Source organism: Lithobates pipiens, unplaced genomic scaffold (genome assembly GCF_037356315.1).
Source record: "Lithobates pipiens isolate NorthernLeopardFrog02 unplaced genomic scaffold, aLitPip1_a1.2 Scaffold_16, whole genome shotgun sequence".
Taxonomy (NCBI): Eukaryota; Metazoa; Chordata; class Amphibia; order Anura; family Ranidae; genus Lithobates; species Lithobates pipiens.
The window spans coordinates 605,159,418-605,178,981 of NW_027507748.1; the positions used below are offsets into that span (position 1 = coordinate 605,159,418).

The 19,564-nt window shown below is 41.4% G+C and overlaps 1 protein-coding gene across 3 annotated transcripts in view; it reads right to left on the reverse strand.

Annotated features, from left to right (window-relative positions):
• The window catches only part of MICU2 (mitochondrial calcium uptake 2), a 498,489-nt gene that overhangs the window by 131,639 nt on the left and 347,286 nt on the right, over positions 1-19,564 (reverse strand). For all 3 annotated transcript variants that reach the window (XM_077484018.1, XM_077484019.1, XM_077484017.1), the window contains exon 4: positions 17,905-17,980. In XM_077484018.1, the coding sequence (XP_077340144.1) occupies positions 17,905-17,980 (76 nt within the window). The remainder of the gene's footprint in view (positions 1-17,904; positions 17,981-19,564) is intronic.

A 19,564-nucleotide genomic window follows, 5' to 3' on the forward strand; every position in this document is an offset into this window, starting at 1 on the left:
TACTGCCCTGCCATTTTAGCACCTCAAGAAATGAGATAGGCAGTCGTAAACTAAAAGCTGCGTAAATTCCAGAAAACGTACCTTAGTTTGTAGATGTGACAACTTTTGCGCAAACCAATAAATATACAATTATTGACTTTTTTTTTACCAAAGACATGTGGCTGAATACATTTTGGCCTAAATGTATGACTAAAATTGAGTTTATTGGATTTTTCTAATAACAAAAAGTAGAAAATATCATTTTTTTTCAAAATTTGCGGTCTTTTTACGTTTATATCGCAAAAAATAAAAATCGCAGAGGCAATCAAATACCATCAAAAGAAAGCTCTATTTGTGGGAAGAAAAGGACGCAAATTTTGTTTGGGTACAACATTGCATGACCGCGCAATTACCAGTTAAAGCAGCGCAGTGCCAAAGTGTAAAAAGACCTCTGGTCATTTACCAGCAAAATGGTCCGGTCTGAAAGTGGTTAAAGCTTGGGAAATATTTTTGTATCCAAATCCGGCTTTAAACTTCTCCACAACAGTATTACGGACCTGCCTGGTGTGTTCCTTGGTCTTCATGATGCTCTCTGCGCTTTCAACAGAACCCTGAGACTATCACAGAGCAGGTGCATTTATACAGAGACTTGATTACACACAGGTGGATTCTATTTATCACCATCAGTCATTTAGGACAACATTGGATCATTCAGAGATCCTTGCTGAACTTCTGGAGTGAGCTTGCTGCACTGAAAGTAAACGGGCTGAATAATTTTGCATGCACCACTTTTCAGTTTTTTATTTGCTAAAAAAGTTTAAATTATCCAATAGATTTCGTTCCACTTCACAATTGTGTCCCACTTGTTGGTGATTCTTCACAAAAAATGTAAATTTTATATCTTTATGTTTGAAGCCTGAAATGTGGCAAAAGTTTGAAAAGTTCAAGGGGGCCGAATACTTTCGCAAGGCACTGTATGGACTGATAAGATTATAGGCAGAGTTGCCCTTTAATTAGGTTGACTGATACGGTTTTTCCTTTTTGCCCTCATTGTTTTGAGTGGGTGAGGTGGGCTGATGGAGCCTTGTGGTTGGTCGGCGGGTTGTTTCTCTATTGATTTGTTCCCGTCCATTCTTGCCTTTGCCTCCCAAAACCATCACACTCGCAATGGGGGATTTATGTCACGATCACTGCTGTTTAAAGGCAAAACGTGGCTAAGGAAAAGAGGATTTTCTAAAATGGCCACGGCTGTCTGACACATGCGCAGTGCACCATGGTCGACATGTTGTGATTGCGTGTTGTCGCGAGATCCTGTTCCCTGCTTGGATTGAGGCTGGGGGGAGTTAGGAGAGGACAGCCAATGGACGTCTGCATCCCAGCGCCGTCACATGCCGCAGGGATGGAGGGGATATTTAAACAACCTCATGGAGGTGGTATTACTGATGCAGCCACCCGCTGTATTTTGATACCTGCATGAGAACCCTTCTTCTTTACAAGGTAAGCCCATCTATGACAGGCTGCTCTTTTATGAGACAGACATAGGTTTTGAGCTGGCCTGAAGTTAATTAATCTTTATGTTATTCTTAGAAGCGTTGATTCCTGCTCATTGTCTTGATTAGTGATTGGGATCCACCTTGTCTTATTGGCCTATAATGCTAAAGATAGAGACGTTTGGGTAAGACTAATTTGTGGGCTTATAGAGTTAGAGATTATTCTGAATGAGTGGGCTTATAGAGTTAGATATGTATTATCATATCATATGCCCTTTTAGGTCACACAGTACCCCCCAAGCTACAACCAGTCAGTCGATCTCACCATCTGCTGCGCATGCTTCGCAGACTCATCCCTTTTATCCCAAAGAATGACAAAGCAGTGGTAGTTGGAACAATCATTAATTCACGACTGGACTACGCAAACTCGCTTTACATAGGATTACCACAATATCAACTTGCGCGATTACAACTGATCCAAAACACGGCGGCAAGGCTGATAACAGGAAAAAAACCCTGGGAATCCATTTCTCCTTCACTGAGGAGCTTACATTGGCTAACCGTAAAAAATCGGATCACGTTCAAGACCCTTTGCCTCACCCACAAATGCGTGCATAGAGAAGCTCCGCAATACCTAATGGAGAAAATAAATCATTACACACCAAACCGCAGTCTTCGATCAGCCAACAAAAACCTCCTCCTCGTGCCCAAAGCCCGGTATAAATCCAAGGGTGATCGGAGATTCGCTGTCCAAGGGCCTCGGCTATGGAATGCTCTACCAATCAACATCCGCCTGGAAGAAAATCACCTGGCTTTTAGGAAAAAACTCAAGACCTTCCTCTTTTAGCAGATGATCAAAGCTCGCCACAGCGCCTAGAGGCGATTCAGTTCGCATTGTGCGCTATACAAGTATTTCATTCATTCATTCATTCAACCATCTTTTGATGTGGTTTTTTTTTTTACGTGTTTTTTTGACAAGGCTTTTTGCTTACTGAGGTCACTTTCTACCTCCCCTGAGTTTTCTATAAAATGCTGTGTATATAGAGACAGATCAATATTACACCTTTAGAGACAATATAGTTTGTCCAAACCTAAATAGTGATGTTCTTTGCAAATTCAATTGAGGGGTATATGTCCCCTCTGTGACATACTAATACTTTGCGAGAGACTGTCCACTTGGGGTTCCGGTAGTTCTTTGGAGCGGTGCTTGCAGTCTGGGTGAGAGTTCATTGATCAAATGACCTATAATTCTGTGCATATATATATATATATATATATATACATACACATACAATATGTTTTCTGTATATCTTTAATAGACCTTCTTTATGGTCTTTAGAAATTAGGTATCCTATGCTGATTGAATAGACTTAATGTTTTTCTTTGTTTATAGTGATATTGTACATAAGGTTTAGAATAATCTTCTGAGGAAGCCATGCTGATGGCGAAACATATAGACCTGAAAATACCATGTATGACGACTGTATAAATGTTCATATGTTGATTTTAACATTTAATGTTTAAAACAATTTTGTTAATTTTTGATTTTGTTTCAATTGATTCATTTGGCATCTTAAAACTCCCAAATTCACACTTGATTATTAATCTTTCAATATAAAAATGTCTCATCTGTTACAGCCTCTATAAAATCACTTCCTATTTACAATATGCATACACTCCAGTGATAGCTGCATGCCATTTTTAGGGAAAGTTTCCCAACAGTGTCAACAGTTGTCCATGCCCGCATAAAAGTCTGTTGAAACAGCCACTTGTATTCTTCTTTGCAATCCCTTGTCATGGGATGACAACACAGGGCTACAATTGGTAAACCGTGACAGGGCATTGTCACTGTATAGCAAGGAGTGTCTGAATGAAGACTTTCATGTCAGCATCATCAGGGGTTATTTTAATGAAAGTTGCAGACTGAAAAATAGTACTTTTGTACATACATTACTATGTTATAGCTTACATATGATATATTTTTTAGACTTGGTTTACATATGCATGCATAGAATGCAGGTATAAAACCTGTCTTTGGAATCAAAGTACTTCAGCACATTTTTTTTTAAATGAGGGCCATAGTTCTATAACCTACTACAGTTATGCAGCGTTACTACACCGCAAAGATAGAAACCCAGCCTAAGAGTTCAGGGATCTCTTGTACTGCGCCTCTTGTTCTTCAGAGCATAATTGCCTATCTTATGGGAACATATGCTGCATAAATGTGAAACCAAGTTTATATTCTGAACTGTATAGACATGGGTAGAAAAATGTGGTAACACTACCACCCCTTTGATGTGAATGAATGTGAAGAGAGATGTCGGCACTGGACAATGTTCCGCAGGAATTTGTGTTTGCAGAGCACAAAGATTTAGTGAGAAGGCTGCTGATCATGGACTATGGTTACACACATACAGTATATTGGAAGCACCTTACAGTCTCTGGCAAAGCTAGAATATTCAGAAACAAATGTGGAACAACACAAATGTGTTTCTAAACACTTGTCCTGTTCAGAATACAGAAGTACAGTTGCAAAAAAAAAAGTATGTGAACCCTTTTGGAATGATATGGATTTCTGCACAAATTGGTCATAAAACGTGATCTGAGTCAACAATAGACAATCACAGTCTGCTTAAACTAATAACACACAAAGAATTAAATGTTACCATGCTTTTATTGAACACACCATGTAAACATTCCCAGTGCCAGTGGAAAAAGGTATGTGAACCCTTGGATTTAATAACTGGTTGAACCTCCTTTGGCAACAATAACTTCAACCAAACGTTTCCTGTAGTTGCAGATCAGACATGCACAACGGAGTAATTCTTGACCATTCCTCTTTACAGAACTATTTCCGTTCAGCAATATTCTGGTGTGAATCGCTTTCTTGAGGTCATGCCACAGCATCTCAATCGGATGGAGGTAAGGACTCTGACTGGGCCACTCCAGAAGATGTATTTTTTTCTGTTTAAGCCATTCTGTTGTTGATTTACTTCTATGCCTTGGGTCGTTGTCCTGTTGCAAAACCCATCTTCTGTGGAGCTTCAGCTGGTGGACAGATGGCCTTAAGTTCTCCTGCAAAATGTCTTGATAAACTTGGGAATATATTTTTCCTTCGATGATAGCAATCCGTCCAGGCCCTGACGCAGCAAAGCAGCCCAAAACCATGATGCCCCCACCACCATACTTCACAGTTGGGATTAGGTTTTGATGTTGGTGTGCTGTGCCTCTTTTTCTCCACACATAGTGTTGTGTGTTTCTTCCAAACAACTCAACTTTGTTTTCATCTGTCCACAGAATATTTTGCCAGTACTGCTGTGGAAAATCCAGGTGCACTTGTGCAAACTGTAAACATTCAACAATATTTTTTTTGGACAGCAGTGGCTTCCTCTGTGGTATCCTCCCATGAAATCCATTCTTGTTTAGTGTTTTACGTAGCATAAATTTGCTAACAGGGATGTTAGCATATGCCAGAGACTTTTGTAAGTCTTTAGCCGACACTCTAGGATTCTTCTTCACCTGATTGAGCAGTCTGCGCTGTGCTGTTGCAGTCATCTTTACAGGACGCCCACTCCTAGGGAGAGTAGCAGCCGTGCTGAACTTTCTCCATTTATAGACAGTTTGTCTTACCATGGACTGATGAACAGCAAGGCTTTTGGAGATACTTTTATAACCCTTTCCAGCTTTATACAAGTCAACAATTCTTAATTGTAGGTCTTCTGAGAGCTCTTTTGTGCGAGGCATCATTCACATCAGGCAATGATTCTTGTGAAAAGCAAACTCAAAACTGGTGTGTGTTTTTTATAGGGCAAGGCAGCTGTAACCAACACCTCCAATCTCATCTCATTGATTGGACTCCAGTTGGCTGACACCTCACTCCAATTAGCTCTTGGAGATCACATACTTTTTCCACCTGCACTGTGCATGTTTACATGGTGTGTTCAATAAAAATATGGTAACATTTAATTATTTGTGTGTTATTAGTTTAAGTAGATTGTGATTGTCTATTGTTGTGACTTAGATGAAGATCAGATCACACTTTATGACCAATTTGTGCAGTAATCCATATCATTCCAAAAGGGTTCATATACTTTTTTTTGCAACTGTAGTTAGGACATGACAAGAACTGGTGAGCTGAGCAATATGTTTAGAGTTTTGCTTATTTTCTGTACAATTCTGAGATCTTGATGCAAACTATAAAGCAGAACTCCAGCTCAAAAAAAAAGACTAAAAGCAAGATTGTGGGTGTAAGATAACGTACACCCCTATTTCCTGAAACATTTGAGCACTTGTATTGCAAAGCCATTGTCAGACATCCCAACCTGCAAAAACTAATTTCAGGGAAGTGGCATACTCATTTCAGGGAGGTGGCGCTTTGTCACACAGAACAGCTGGGAATGATCGTGTGGCAGGAGGGACAGCTATGAACACTGATCTCTCTGTATAGCTTTTTAGCGGACAGCTGTGGGAGGGAGATAAGGAGAAGCTGTCAGCTAAAAATCTATACAGGGAGATCGGTGCTGACAGCTGTTCCCCACCACACCGATCATTCCCGGGTGATCGCGAGGCACTTGCGGATGCAGCCGCAGAAATGCGGGAGACTTGAGATGTCTACATTGTTTTTAATTTTTAGACACTTTAATAACTGGTTTGGTGCCACTAGATGGGAGCAAAGGCAATGTGGTGCCTATATTTAAAAAGGAATCAAAGTACATAAGCTTAAAGAGTAACTCCACCTATTACCATCCAAAGGGGGGCGCGTTAAGGCTGCCCACTGTCCTCGTTACTTTTCCTACTGGCATTAGACGTCAGAGGAATAACGTGTGGGGATAGCAAACATGAATGCATCCTTTTTGCAGATGACATCCTGATGTTGGTCTCGTCCCCTATCACCACCCCCCCCCCCCCCCCCATTCGATTCTTCATATCAGGCCTTAAAATCAACCATGACAAATCACAGGCCATGAAAATCTCAGAGGAAAACACTCTTTCCACCCTTAAACATTCTTATAAATTTATATGGAAGACAGATGCCCTCCCATACCTAGGGATAGACGGACCCCACCCCAGAACACACTGTACTCACAAAACTACCCTGCCCTGTGCCCTGTTTAAACGCATTGGGGCCGACTTGACCAAGTGGCTGCTCCATCCACCGTTGTGGTTTGGCAGACTACACTCAGTTAAAATGAATATGCTACTGAGAATAATCTCTCTTCAGAACGCTACCAGTGGCACTAACTAAATCAGATTTGAAATTATTTCAAACTAAACTTCTATCATTCATCTGGGGTGGTAAGAGGCCTAGGGTGAACGCACACACGCTATATACCCCCAAGAGAAAATGTGGATTGGGAGTCCCAGATTTATTGAAGTACAGCTGGCCCATATTTCTAGATTTCACTGTTCACAGCCCCAACCAATCTGGATGCAGATAGAGTCCAGGGCCTGTAAGAAAAACTCAATCTCCTCTATCCTCTGGCTATCCCCTAAGCAATGACCCTCAATCCTATGCCCCGCTCTCTCTACCTCCTTGAGCATATGGTACAGAATGACAGAATCTCACAAATTTGAAACCCCCCATACCCCATTGGCCCCTATTCTGGGAAACACTAACTTCACCCCAGGCCTTGCCCCCAAAACATTTGAATGGTGGATAAAGGACTATTGAGAATTTCAGACCTATGCGACCATAGGGGAATTTTGACGAGAAAGGTGCTAGAGAAAAAACACCAACTACCGACCTCAGAACTCTTTTGTTATACACACAGAGTGTACATTTCTTAACCACCAGATCAAGGAATTCAGACATGATGCCTATGGAACATTTGTGTATGAAGTATGATAAGATCAAAGGGCATCTCTCTGAACTATACACGGTCCTAACAAACTCTTCTGAAAAGCTAGAATATATGACGAGATGGGAAGCAGACCTCCAGGAGAACATTGAGCTGGACAAGTGATATACAATAGCCCAGGGGCCACATGAGGTGGTACTGGATTAGGGTGTATAACTTTATATACTCTCTCATCCAGGTAAACCTTGTCAAGTCCCCCAGACAGGCACTGCTAGGTGCCAGAGTAGAATCAGCCTCAAAGACCCAGAGACATCTCATAGCGTTTATATTCACAGTGGCAAAAATCTAAATAGAAAAATCATGGAAATCGGCGGTGGTACCAATTGACCAGCTCAAATATAAACTCTCTTGGATTATGCTCCATGAATGGCCACAACCTTAACTGATAAAATGCAGCTGTTCGAAAAGATCTGGAGTCTCTGGATCCGGTACTTAACCGGGGACTTCAGAACCATACCTTATTTTCTGCTACACCCCCACGCAGATGACACCATACACCAACTATATACCATATATGGCCGCCAGTGCCTCATCACCCCTGCGGAACGGACGCTGGACAATTTAATCTACTCCTCATTACCTGTCTCCGTAGTGTCATGCTGCCCGGCTTTTCTCCCCACGCCAAGTCGGCTACCCCCAAGGAGAACTATCGATGTCAGTGACAAGGTTTGGTGTACCCCTTCCTAACACTGCTCCATATGTATGTTCCCATCTGAGCGCCCTCCCCTCTTGGGTACCGGTTGGCCCGGGCTATGCTTCCCACACCTTCCATTACCATTAGAAAGGCCATAAGCTGTACGTTGAGGTTTTTTTTTTTTTATTACACCTCATACCAATACCCTAGTGCTCATCCAATCCTTACAGTTATACTCAGGACTAATGCACCCCTTTTGGAGGCCTTAGTGTCTCATTATTTGAGCTCCACACATCTGTTGGACACCAACATCAGGTACTACACCATCCAGTGGAACTAACCAACTACTTACCTGCCTGATGTGCATCTAGAATAGTTAACGCTATTACTACCACATAACTTGTTTGATACAGTATAATGTTATATGGAGTTAGCAATGTTTGCTTTATATATATATATTTTTACTCTGTATTGTTTTTTGGCTGCTAGAGACCTTCTTGTTAACTATGCTTATACTGTGTATCATTTTGCACATATGCTCAGAGGGGCTGGGGTGGCAGGCTGGAGTAGAGGGGGGCGAAATATTTGATTGAGGGGGTGCCTCAGCACATCTCTCCTACTTCATGGTTTACTCACCCCCTAGTTTGCTTGGAGAGGGGAGGCGTGCTGGGCTCCTAATGGAACTAATCCTACAGTGCTCCTGTGGCATGTGGCGGGGAGGGGCTGGGTGTGAGGCATGCTATATTGTTGCGGGAGTGGGGACACACATGTTGGCTACAAGACTGGGTGGCTGTTCCACCCCGCGAGTGGGGCCCTCCTCATAGTGACAGGCAGGGTACTTGAGTCTTGCTAATACCCTTAATATCTCTTGAAATGCAACCGTATGAATATACCTTCTATTCATGTTGGTCCCCATCTCTGCTCACCCGCGCTTTTGAAAAGTGGCCCCTCTTCCCCTGTTAATGGGTGAAAGATTCAATCCACATTGACCTGGGTAAAACTTATATGTGCAGGTATCATATGGGAAATGTTCCTTAACCGCTTAGATGGTATAGATGGTATAACTATTCCATGTTTGCCGTTTCTTCACCGCCAGGGTGGGTGGGATAGGTGGGAGTCACCCATGTTTGGCTTCTGTCTACCCTCTACCCTAGTTAGGTTGGTACACTCCGACACTGGTTTAGGTTGAAGTGAACTGTTGGCAATATTTTGCCGCAGTAGTTTTGGGGGCTGTGTTCCTATACACAGGACCCTCTGAACCTATTTTATAGTTGGTCTTGTATTTCTTTTCTTTGCATTCATTCATTTTTTCTTCGCTTATTCCTCACCTCTACTCTCTTCAGTACTGTACCCTTGTCCTTCTCCCTTCCCCTGCTTTTCCTATTCTCAATCCCCCACCCCTATCCTGGAATTAATACTATTAAGATAACGTCTCTCGATGCCAAAGGGTTTAACACCCCCGAAGAGAGACGTATGCTTTAAAATGACTTGAGACGCACACATGCGCATATAGCGTTCATTCAAGAAACACACTTCAGAGACTATAAACTTCCCGTTAATTACGTTTATCTCTATCTATGCCCTCCAAGATATTTTCCTTAAATGTACGATGGACCTACTCCTGAAATTTTCCGAAGGTTAGTTAATACTGGGAGGGGATTTCAATGTTCCATTACTCCCAAATGTGGATACTTCCTCTGGCTCGACCTCCAAACGAGTGACGCAATCCTTCCACGAAGCCCAACTAATGGATATTTGTAGGTTACAGCATTCAGGGGAGAGACTCTACTCCTTTTACTCTTTTCCTCACAAAGTCTAAACTCACAGACTATTTTCTGATTCCACACTCAGTTGCATACTGTACAAAGCTCAGTGACTGGAGTGAGGACGTGGCTGTATCACGCACCAATTGAGCTAACATACAAAATCTCTGAAATTCTCTTCTCCAGAGTTAGATTCAGGAAGCTGAATGAAAGCCTATTGCAGACCCCAGAAGTGGTAGAGGATGTTGAAAAGCAACTGACTTAGTACTTTCAGATTAAAGTTCAGACCGATTGTGATCCAGGGATCCTATGGGAGGCCCACAAAACAGTTATAAGAAGGGTTCTCATCAACCATGGGTCACGACTCAAATGCCAGCGGGAAGAGAAAATCTCATCTCTCCTTAGGGAATCCACAGAGTAGAGTCTCAACATAAACATGCCCCGACTCCAGCGCTTGAATGTAACCTCTTGTCACTGTGCAAGCAAACATTTGACATCCTGAGATATCAAGCCAAGGCAGCTATACATTTGCAAAGACATAGCTATAAATGGGGTGACAAATGTGGGAGACTGCTAGCCCGTTCGATTAGAGAACAAAAGATAGCTTAATATAGCTCTCAAATTGTTACTCCTCAGGGCCTATAGTCAACACTTCCTAAAATTGTACAGAGCTTTATATAATTTTACTCTTCCTTATACAACCTACCAGACCAATCAGCTATATTAAGATGTCCCAACTGCCTCAGATAACCACTGAGGTGCGGGAAGATCTGACAGGATGACAGGATGCCGTGGCAGTGATTTCCTCTCCCATCGGCACTGCGATCAAAACCCGCGAGACTTCAGATTCTTTCTGAACTTCCTGCTACACCCCATGTGACCGCATGACATCACATGGGGTGTATACTTCGCCACCGGACTACACAGCATAGCAGTGTTTAGCCGCAGCATACAGCAGCCTGTCAGGCACACAATATGAGAACGGCAAAACTACTGTGCAATTCTGCACTGTCAGGTGGACTATGAGCGGCGGAGTAGCAACGTCAGATCAAAACGGAAGCTTGGTTAAGGTGCAGCCACGCATGTGCGAGAATACAGCAAAACATACATGGAAGGGTGGAACTAATTTGCAGTGCAGACTCGGGAAACAATACCTAAAATGGTGCAGCTTAATCCCTGGAGAAATCATTTAGAAAAGTTTTAATAAAATCTAACTAATATGCGATTGAGGCTTATTTACAATGGGTGATGTTTGCTTATAACTTCATATAATGGTCTAGATGAAAAGTAGCAACAGAGTGGGAGTGTTTACTCCCTCTTTAAACAAAGTAAGGCTAACCATACACATATAATTCTCTATCTACACTTAACATGACTGGCTCCCTTGCAGGCTATTGTATCCAGACAGCCAGTACCAATGACTGTCTGATCATCTGAACAGTGATTGCATACGATCAGATACAGTTACTGATTGGCTGACAATTTTCCACCTGTCTCCACAGAATATTCCTTTGAAGTTTATCAAGCCAGGTGGTACCAATTAGGTCACCCACAGCCCAATTTCACATTCATTGTCACCCATGTTGCTCTGCATAGTAATCCAGCGGATAGGCTTTTTGGCACCCGATAATGTCACAGACTATGTCAGCCACCACTATGTGATGCTCACTGGGCAGCTCATATAAAAAGTAAATGCTTGTGCTGTGTTATAGCAAATTAATCTACCTAACTTTAAGCAAGGACAGGGTGACTGCAGGCTAGCCATGTCTACAGTAGACAATATACTTCAACACTCCAGCTTTTAAAGATACTTTCCAAGAGAAAGGGTGTTTTCTCACTGGGAAATAAATTGCCCATCAGATATATTTTATAATTACAGGATTAGTCGCCTGTAAGCTGAAACCGCACTTATCTATAGAATGCTGACTAATTTGTGACCTTTCTGAGTGTGAAATTTAAATATGCACAGATGTACGCAGAAAAGGGGAACAAAAGATAACCTTTCAGAAAAAATGAAAGACTATTCTGTTACATGGCCATTTACAGCCATTTGCACTTTAACCGTTTCTTTTCAGTTCAAGACACTGCTCATTTTAACAGAAGAGAAATCATAACTTGTTTGTATAGTAATCCAATGGCACTTCATTAGTGGGGAGTAGGAGTGCAGAATTCCAGAGAGAGCAGCCATCTTAGAGACCACAAAATGATTCTGACAATAGAAAAGACAAAGAAAAAAATAAATAAGCTAGAACACTGCAGGTGTATCACTAATCTGACTCTGTCCAGTCTTGCTTATTCCTGCCACAGAGCAACTGCATTAAAATCATCAGGGAACCACCAGGGGTTATCTGGTACTGCCAGGTATGGGGCACACACGTATCTCCAACCTGCCTCCCTAGTGGGCACTATATGTGGCCTCCTCTTACCTTGTATAGCCTGATCCACTCTGGAAGCCTTATATAAAACCTTCTGTCAGGTATGGGCACACATGGACCTCTCAACTTCACTCCTAAAATGTTGTGGCTTCTGTCTGAGCAACCAATTGGCAAGCCCAAGCACTGTCACATGGGTGGAATGCCAAGCTGCAAGCAAAGCCTGACTTTCATAAAGATTTTTTGGGGGCTGTAGCAATTGATTCTTTTTCTTTACTGTATTGCCATGAAAGAACTAGCAATGACAGGTGATAAGATCAGCTTCTTAAAGTGATACTAAACACATACTGTTTAATTTACATTGGCCCTTTAATTTCGGTATACTATATGAATAATGGCACTCTAATTATTTTAATAAAAAAATCGAAGTATCTATTTCCTAATCGATATACAATGGTCACATGACCCAGCTTTTCCGCAGCCTGTCTTGCAGGGAAACATAAGCAGGAGGAGCTTTTAGTCCTCTGCTGCTGGTCACATGTTCAAAAAAAAAAAAAACAGCCTTTGGAATACAGAGTAAAAAATAAATCATTAATATCTATAAACTGTTTTAAATCATCATACAAATATATATTTTAAATCAAATCTATTATTTTTTGGTAATTACATGGTGTGGGTGGATTTCTGCATGTCACAGCCTGTGTCTTAGAATAACAGGGAGGTGAGGCCTCTACTAATCTACATTTAATATTTGCGTTTAGCTGGTTAGTGGACATGGAGGAGGATGGAGGGAGTGGGCTGTCATTTACCATTGTTTATATGCCCACATGTGTGACTCTATAGTCACATTGGCTTGCTCAGATGTGATAGGGAAGAAACGCTCAGCATAGAAACTCACTGAACACTGAGCATGTGCAGAGATGTCAGCACAGTTGCAAAATCCCTAGCTGAATTGGGGACATGAACAGAAGGGGGAGATAGAGCGCAGCAGGATCAACCATTTTTTTTGCAAAATACAGAAAATAAATCCCACAGTGACTTAGTATGACCAGCATGTAATATAGAATTTATTGATAGTTTTTATGATGTGGGTTTAGTGACACTTTAAGCTTCTAGAAACAGGTGAGAGGAAATGGTCTGGTTCCTTGTTCCTGCCCAGTTGCAATGCACGTGTATACTGAATGAGTCTGAGCATGATCTGCTCCAGTTTAAACATTTTCTAGTAGATATACAGTATGTACAATCACAAGTTACTTTTTATTTAAATGTGAAATTTTCCTTCCTTTATAAATGTATTTATTATTACTCCAACTGACTGGCAAAGCCCAGGGTGAAAGCACAGACATTTTGTAAATATGTGAAAACAATTGGCGGACAGATGACCTGACAGCTTGTCCAATGACTCAATCTTGTATACACAGATTGTAAACTAGCAGACCTTTCTAGGTATGTTGGTTTCTTTAAAGCAGAACTAAACTATAGCACCACAAACTGAAAAGGCTATTTGATTTGTTTTTGCGTTCGATCTGAAACTCACCCATCTATCCATGATGCTGTATTTTATTTTGTGGCGGAATCACTTTGAAAAACACCCTTAGCATTTCTAGCCATAACTATCTTGACTAAGAGTGGATGATTTATGTAGCATTTACTTCCTGGAATCCATCTGCCCTTGGCTCAAACATGCAAACAGGGGACTTTGCTTAGCCGAGAAAACCTCTCCTCCAGAATAAAGCAATAAAGAATTCTCATGAAGACTTCTGAGATGTAAGACATCATTTTGGCCTAGGCCAGAAACCAGGAGGCAACTGGTTCCCATTTATTTACTAACGCTAGCAGCATAATAAAAAAAAAATTGATGTTGTTTGAGAAAAATTTGTTTTGCTTTAAGGCATGAATGTTTATTAATCAGTTGTCAATCCTTTTGTTTTCCTCAAAAAAAACAAAAACACACACACAACAAACTTATCAGGTACAGCAGAAAAGCTGGATTTGAGAAAAGCAACAAATCCAAGGTGCCAAAGTCACAGCAAAGACTAAATACATGCAGAAAAAAATGATAAGGAAAATACTAAATGCATACAAGCATGCTGCAGCACAGAGTGCAAGACCTCTTTTCAGCAGCATCAGTTCTCTGTAAGTTAATAAGAAAATATCTGTTAAAGTCCAACTCATCTCAGGTCTTGCCCCAATATTAACCCCCACCCGCTGGGAACACTCCTATCACTGTAAACAAAAATCTCTACACACAACCTTTGTCCAGTAATCTTGATGTCACAGATCATAATCTTCTGGTAGGAGGCAAATACTAAATGATGCGGAGAGCCGCACCATGTGATAATGTGGCGCTGCTCTGTCCAGGATTTTCCTTTGAGTCCAGGACATTCAGCCGAGTCCTCATTTCTTGTCTGGAGGAACAGAGAGGATACTTTCACACTGAGGTGCTTTACAGGCGCTAGAGCGTTAAAAATAGCACCGGCAAAGTGCCTCTCTTGTCACTCCAGTGTGAAAGCCGGAGGTGCTTTTACATCGCTCCTAAAGTGCCCCTGCCCCTTTACTCGGCCGCTGGTGGGGGTTAAAAGCACCCTGCTAGTGGCCAAAAAGTGCCTGTAAAGCGGCGGTAAAGCACCACTAAAACTAGCAGCACTTTACCGCCAACGCCCCCGTGCCTCGGTGTGAAAGTGTCCGAAGTGAGGACAAATAGCTCTACTAGACACCTGAACATAAGTAACACCAAACAGGAACTCTTAACCTTTCCCACTAAATCCAAAACTTTAAAAAATAAATAAATAAACTTAATTTAATCACTTGCTTGTAATGCAGCTTCTTTATTTTTTAATCTTTGCCTTTATTCAGTTTAAGATTCCGTAATGACTGAAGCCCAAGGATTCCTATTTTAGGGTGGCTCCTTTCTCTTGCTGTATCCTACTGAGTAACCCTTGCATCCAGGGGAGTAGGAGCTGTGCCCCCTACATTGTATGCAGCAGTAGAAACACAGAGCCCTATAGGCTAGGAAGGCAAGGCACTCCCATGATCCTCCCTCTTGCTCTCTTCCTTGAGATAATAGATTGGATCAAGTCTGCACTGTCCACTGTTAACTCTTTTTAGTGCAGACTAGACGTTCAGAGAAGCAGCACCGAGAAAGCAGAAGTCAGCAGCACTGAAAATTGTATACTGCTGGTGTAAGAATGTTAATACTACTTTAAAGTGTTTGTTAACCTTAAAAAAAATAAAAATAAAAAATAAATACTGTTCCCTTAAAGAATGTTATACCGCACAGTGCTTGTTCTTTGTCATATGGCTGCCTGCAACACCTAAAAATCCTGTCAGTTTCTGCCCTTCCCCTTGTAAACTGACCAAGGTGTATTATGCCTGTTGAGCCCCGACAGCATGCTTCCATCAGACGCAGCTCTCCTGTCCTTCTGCCCCCCCACCTCCCTGTTGGCTCCTGTGTCAGGCCCCCCCACCCCGCTGCTGAAATAACATTTCATCCTTTTATACAATCCTCCTCATCTCCCAAGGATAGGAGCTCCTGTGTTTTATTATAAAAATAAATTATGACTATGCCTCATTTCAGAGCGCCGATCTGCGCCCAAGTGACCCGGCACCTCTTTCCTCGTCCCCTCCAGACTGACGTCAGCGGGGGAATCTCGGCCCCGCCCTATTGTATTTGTCAGATGGGGAGAGAAGAGAGGTGGCGGGTCACGTGAGCGCCGTCACGCACTTTGAAATGAGGTATAATAGTATTTTTTTTTCATAATACACAGACACAGAAGCACCTATCCTTAAGAGACAAGGAGGACTACAGTGGGTTAACAACCGTTTTAAGTTCTCTTCTATTAAAAGAGTAGATTAATCATTACTTATGTACACTAAGTACTCGTGGCCAGATCATGCGCACTAAAGTATTTACATATTTTACATTAAAACAATAAATAAAATAAAATAACTTTTAGCCTGGATTCGCACTTGTGTGGGAAACCCCACGTAATTTGCACAGGTATCGCACCACATTCCTGTGCAAATCAATTTGAACCATTCATTTTTTATGGCTCAAATCACACCACATCCACACCAAACTGGTGCAGTACCCCTTTTTTTTTGCCGCACCTGAATTGGATCAGATTCTGGCAATTGCATTGCGATTTGCAAGCTGTTTCAGTCTGTTAATTTAACATGGACAACCGGAGCAGATGAACAGAGTGTGATTTCAATGCGGTGCGGGAAACGCACAGGATTCGCTGCGTTTCCGGCATCGCATCAGTGTGAACTTAGGCTCAATCAAGTCCGCTCTGTGTCTATAAATATTGTGAAGAAATTCATTTTCAAAGTTCATAATGCAGGCACTGAAATCTTAGCTTTATTCTATGGAAATCAGACTTTGGCAGATTGATGATCCTCTATTGCAAATATACAGCAGATGTTTCAAGACTGTTAGAAGCCGACTAAATCCCCACTTCGGAATAAATAACTTCACATTATAAGGAGGTGGAGAGTTCAGGGATGGCTTGTAGTTAAAGCTATTTTAATGATTGTTATGAGTGGTTGTAAAGTCAGAAGTTATATTATAATGTTGTGCGTTGTGGAGGAAGCAGTGGCATGGTAGATGATTCCATGTGGAGAGATATTTGGTGTTTGGAGGATGACTTGAGGTGATTCAGTTCGCGTTTGGGGGGGGCTGGCGGTCCCTCATTCCAAAATGTATTTTCTGGCATCCCAGCTGCAACAGCTTGCGGGCTGGGGGGACAGAGGACAACATGGACCCAGCTTCTTGGCTGGTATCATGGACTAGTCCTGAGCTGATGGCTATATCACATTTGGAATTGGACCTCTCGGCATCCTACACTCCTCGTCTACAGCGGATCTGCTTTGGGAAGTGTGGAAAACAACTAAAAAAGCGTTATCCCTATTGGGCTCGATGGAGTTTACTCCATTGTGGCCTAACCATAACTTTGTGGAATTAAATAAACTACAGGGGTTTAAACATCCAACAGGGAATGGTCTCACAGAAAACTATCCTGATTGTTGTTTAAAATCTTAATTGTGCTATTCAAAATAAAAAAATTGAAATTCTGAACCATTTCATTTCATTGGGGCCCACGACCAAATCACTTAAAGTGGAAGTAAATCACTTAAAGTGGAAGTAAACTCCCCTGTTGTTTTCAGCCAAGGAAGCTGCCATCTTTGCCTCAGTTTAATCTTCAACTGCTATGGTGCTGCACATGTGATTCGTTATGACACCAGCCATTGGATGGTTTGATAGTTTGGCTGAGAGCACAGTCAATGTGCAGTTAGCATTTCCGGCATGCCTTTTTTTTTTTTTTTTTAACTGTTTAAATCGATGGGTTTACTTCCACTTTAAGTGGCCTGCGCTCTTCAACAGGGTTGAGCACCCCTGATGTAAAACAAGACTACAGATAATGAATTACAGCTTTTCTCTGCCCGGGCTCTCAAGAAAAGCACCTTGGGAGAAGGACATCACCTAGTAGGTTGCATTTTCTCAGTAATTCCTCCCAGAATGATCACTCTGTTCGGTGTATTGTGCTAGCAATCAGGGTGGACTGACCTATGTGAGTGTTATTCATTTTTACACTAGCCAGTCACTGAGAGGCACAAAATTTATTAAGACATACTGTACATACACAGGCAAGAACAAGTCAAACAATCTTGTTCTAGTAGTAGTTACTGAGCTAGGGGGATACCTGCATAAAGATGGCGCTGCCATTGTGAGCTCTGTTAAAGAGCCCACGACAACCATTAAAAAATAAAACAACACTGGATAAATGACAAAAGAAAATAAAATCTCACCTTTATCACCCAAGTCTCTGAAAAACGTTGGCCCTGGTTTCGCTTTAGCTGCCTGGGTAAGCAAGGCATCAAATTCCTTTGGAAGCAAGTGAATTTAAAATTAGAGAGCATATAATGGCAAATTTACATTTTTTTCCCCTATGCAATATAATTATTTCATTTTATTTTAGGAATTTTTCCTTTATTTCACTTGAACTGGCCAGTATTTCCAGTCTTAGGGTGTCTCCACCTTGGATGGAGGAGTGACTGAGAAAACTATGAACAATGTAAAAGGAGAGGGTTGTGTTAGGCCTGGTTCACACCTATGCATTTTTATGTGCGTTTCGAATGCATGGGTCATAAAAACACAGTGCATTAAATAAGATCGTTCACATCTGCATCTTTTTGCATGTGCTGCCTTGTAGTGCTTCAGTAAAAAATGAGGCATGTCCGATTTTCTGTGCATTTTCATGTGCTGTGATGCCAAATAGAAAAATAAGAACAAGTGTAACATGCACAAGAACACAAATTAAAAAATGCACAAAAAAAAGAAAAAAAAAAAAACAGACAAAAGCAGACATGGATTGAGGTGAACTTAGCCTTAGATGTACTAGCACTATCTGTAAGCATTTAAAGCAACACTTTTTCCCTTTCAGGATAAAAGTTTTACATTAATGAATAAGGCTTTAATTTGATTTTGAATTAAAGTGACAATTGTTATGGCCCGTTTACACTGCCCTGACAGCCGCTGCACACTAAGCGCCAGGGGTTCTTTTTTTTTTTTTTACTAAACTTTATTTGAAGTGTACAAAGTGACACTTCATTCATGTCAATGTATGACAGCACAGTGCACTGTGCTGCTGTACAGTGATGTGGAATTTGTTCTTGTACGCTGTGTTTTATCTTCCTGCAAGTTTGCATTTTAGCACAGCTCCGGGCTGTGGGAACAGAACACAAAAAAGCACGCTTTCTTTACTGACATTTTGAAAAGAGAATATTCATATTAGAAACAAAAACAATCTATATTTAAACAGTATAAACACAATGTTCATAACAGGTAAGGCTGGCCATACATTATACAATTTTCTGGTACAGCTTTCCTTTGGATTTACCAAAACCATATAATAGGAGGTCAAACCTAAACACTTTCAATTTGTATGCAATAAGGCAGGCCCTTGCACTACATGGTTGAAGGTAAATTTAAAGAAAATTGAATTAGAAATGTGTGGCCAGCTTAATTGGTCTCGTTTACATTTAAACATTCAATACAGCATGAAAAATTATCAGCCACCTTGCTGGGATACAGTTGAAAAATAAGTTCTGTTATGCATACCGAAGAGAGCAATGGACATGACCAGATTGTGTCTAAAAGAGGATGATTAAAATAAACTGCTCTATGACCACCTCTACCTCTAAAAGAACATAGCAGCTGCTTGCGAGTACACATTACCATGCCCTTGATGCTTAGCTTCATAGTGCGGCAATTTTAACTTGATATGTCACATTTTACAGGCAGCATTGTCGGTCAAACTTGCCGGTTGAGCTCAATGCCAAATGCTTGACTTGCAGTTGTGACACAGTATTTTAATACAAAATTCCCATTCGAATGTACAGATGCGGATAGAGTGCAGGGCTCAGTGTCAACCTGAGCACGGGGTGCAGGGTTCAGTGTCAACCTGAG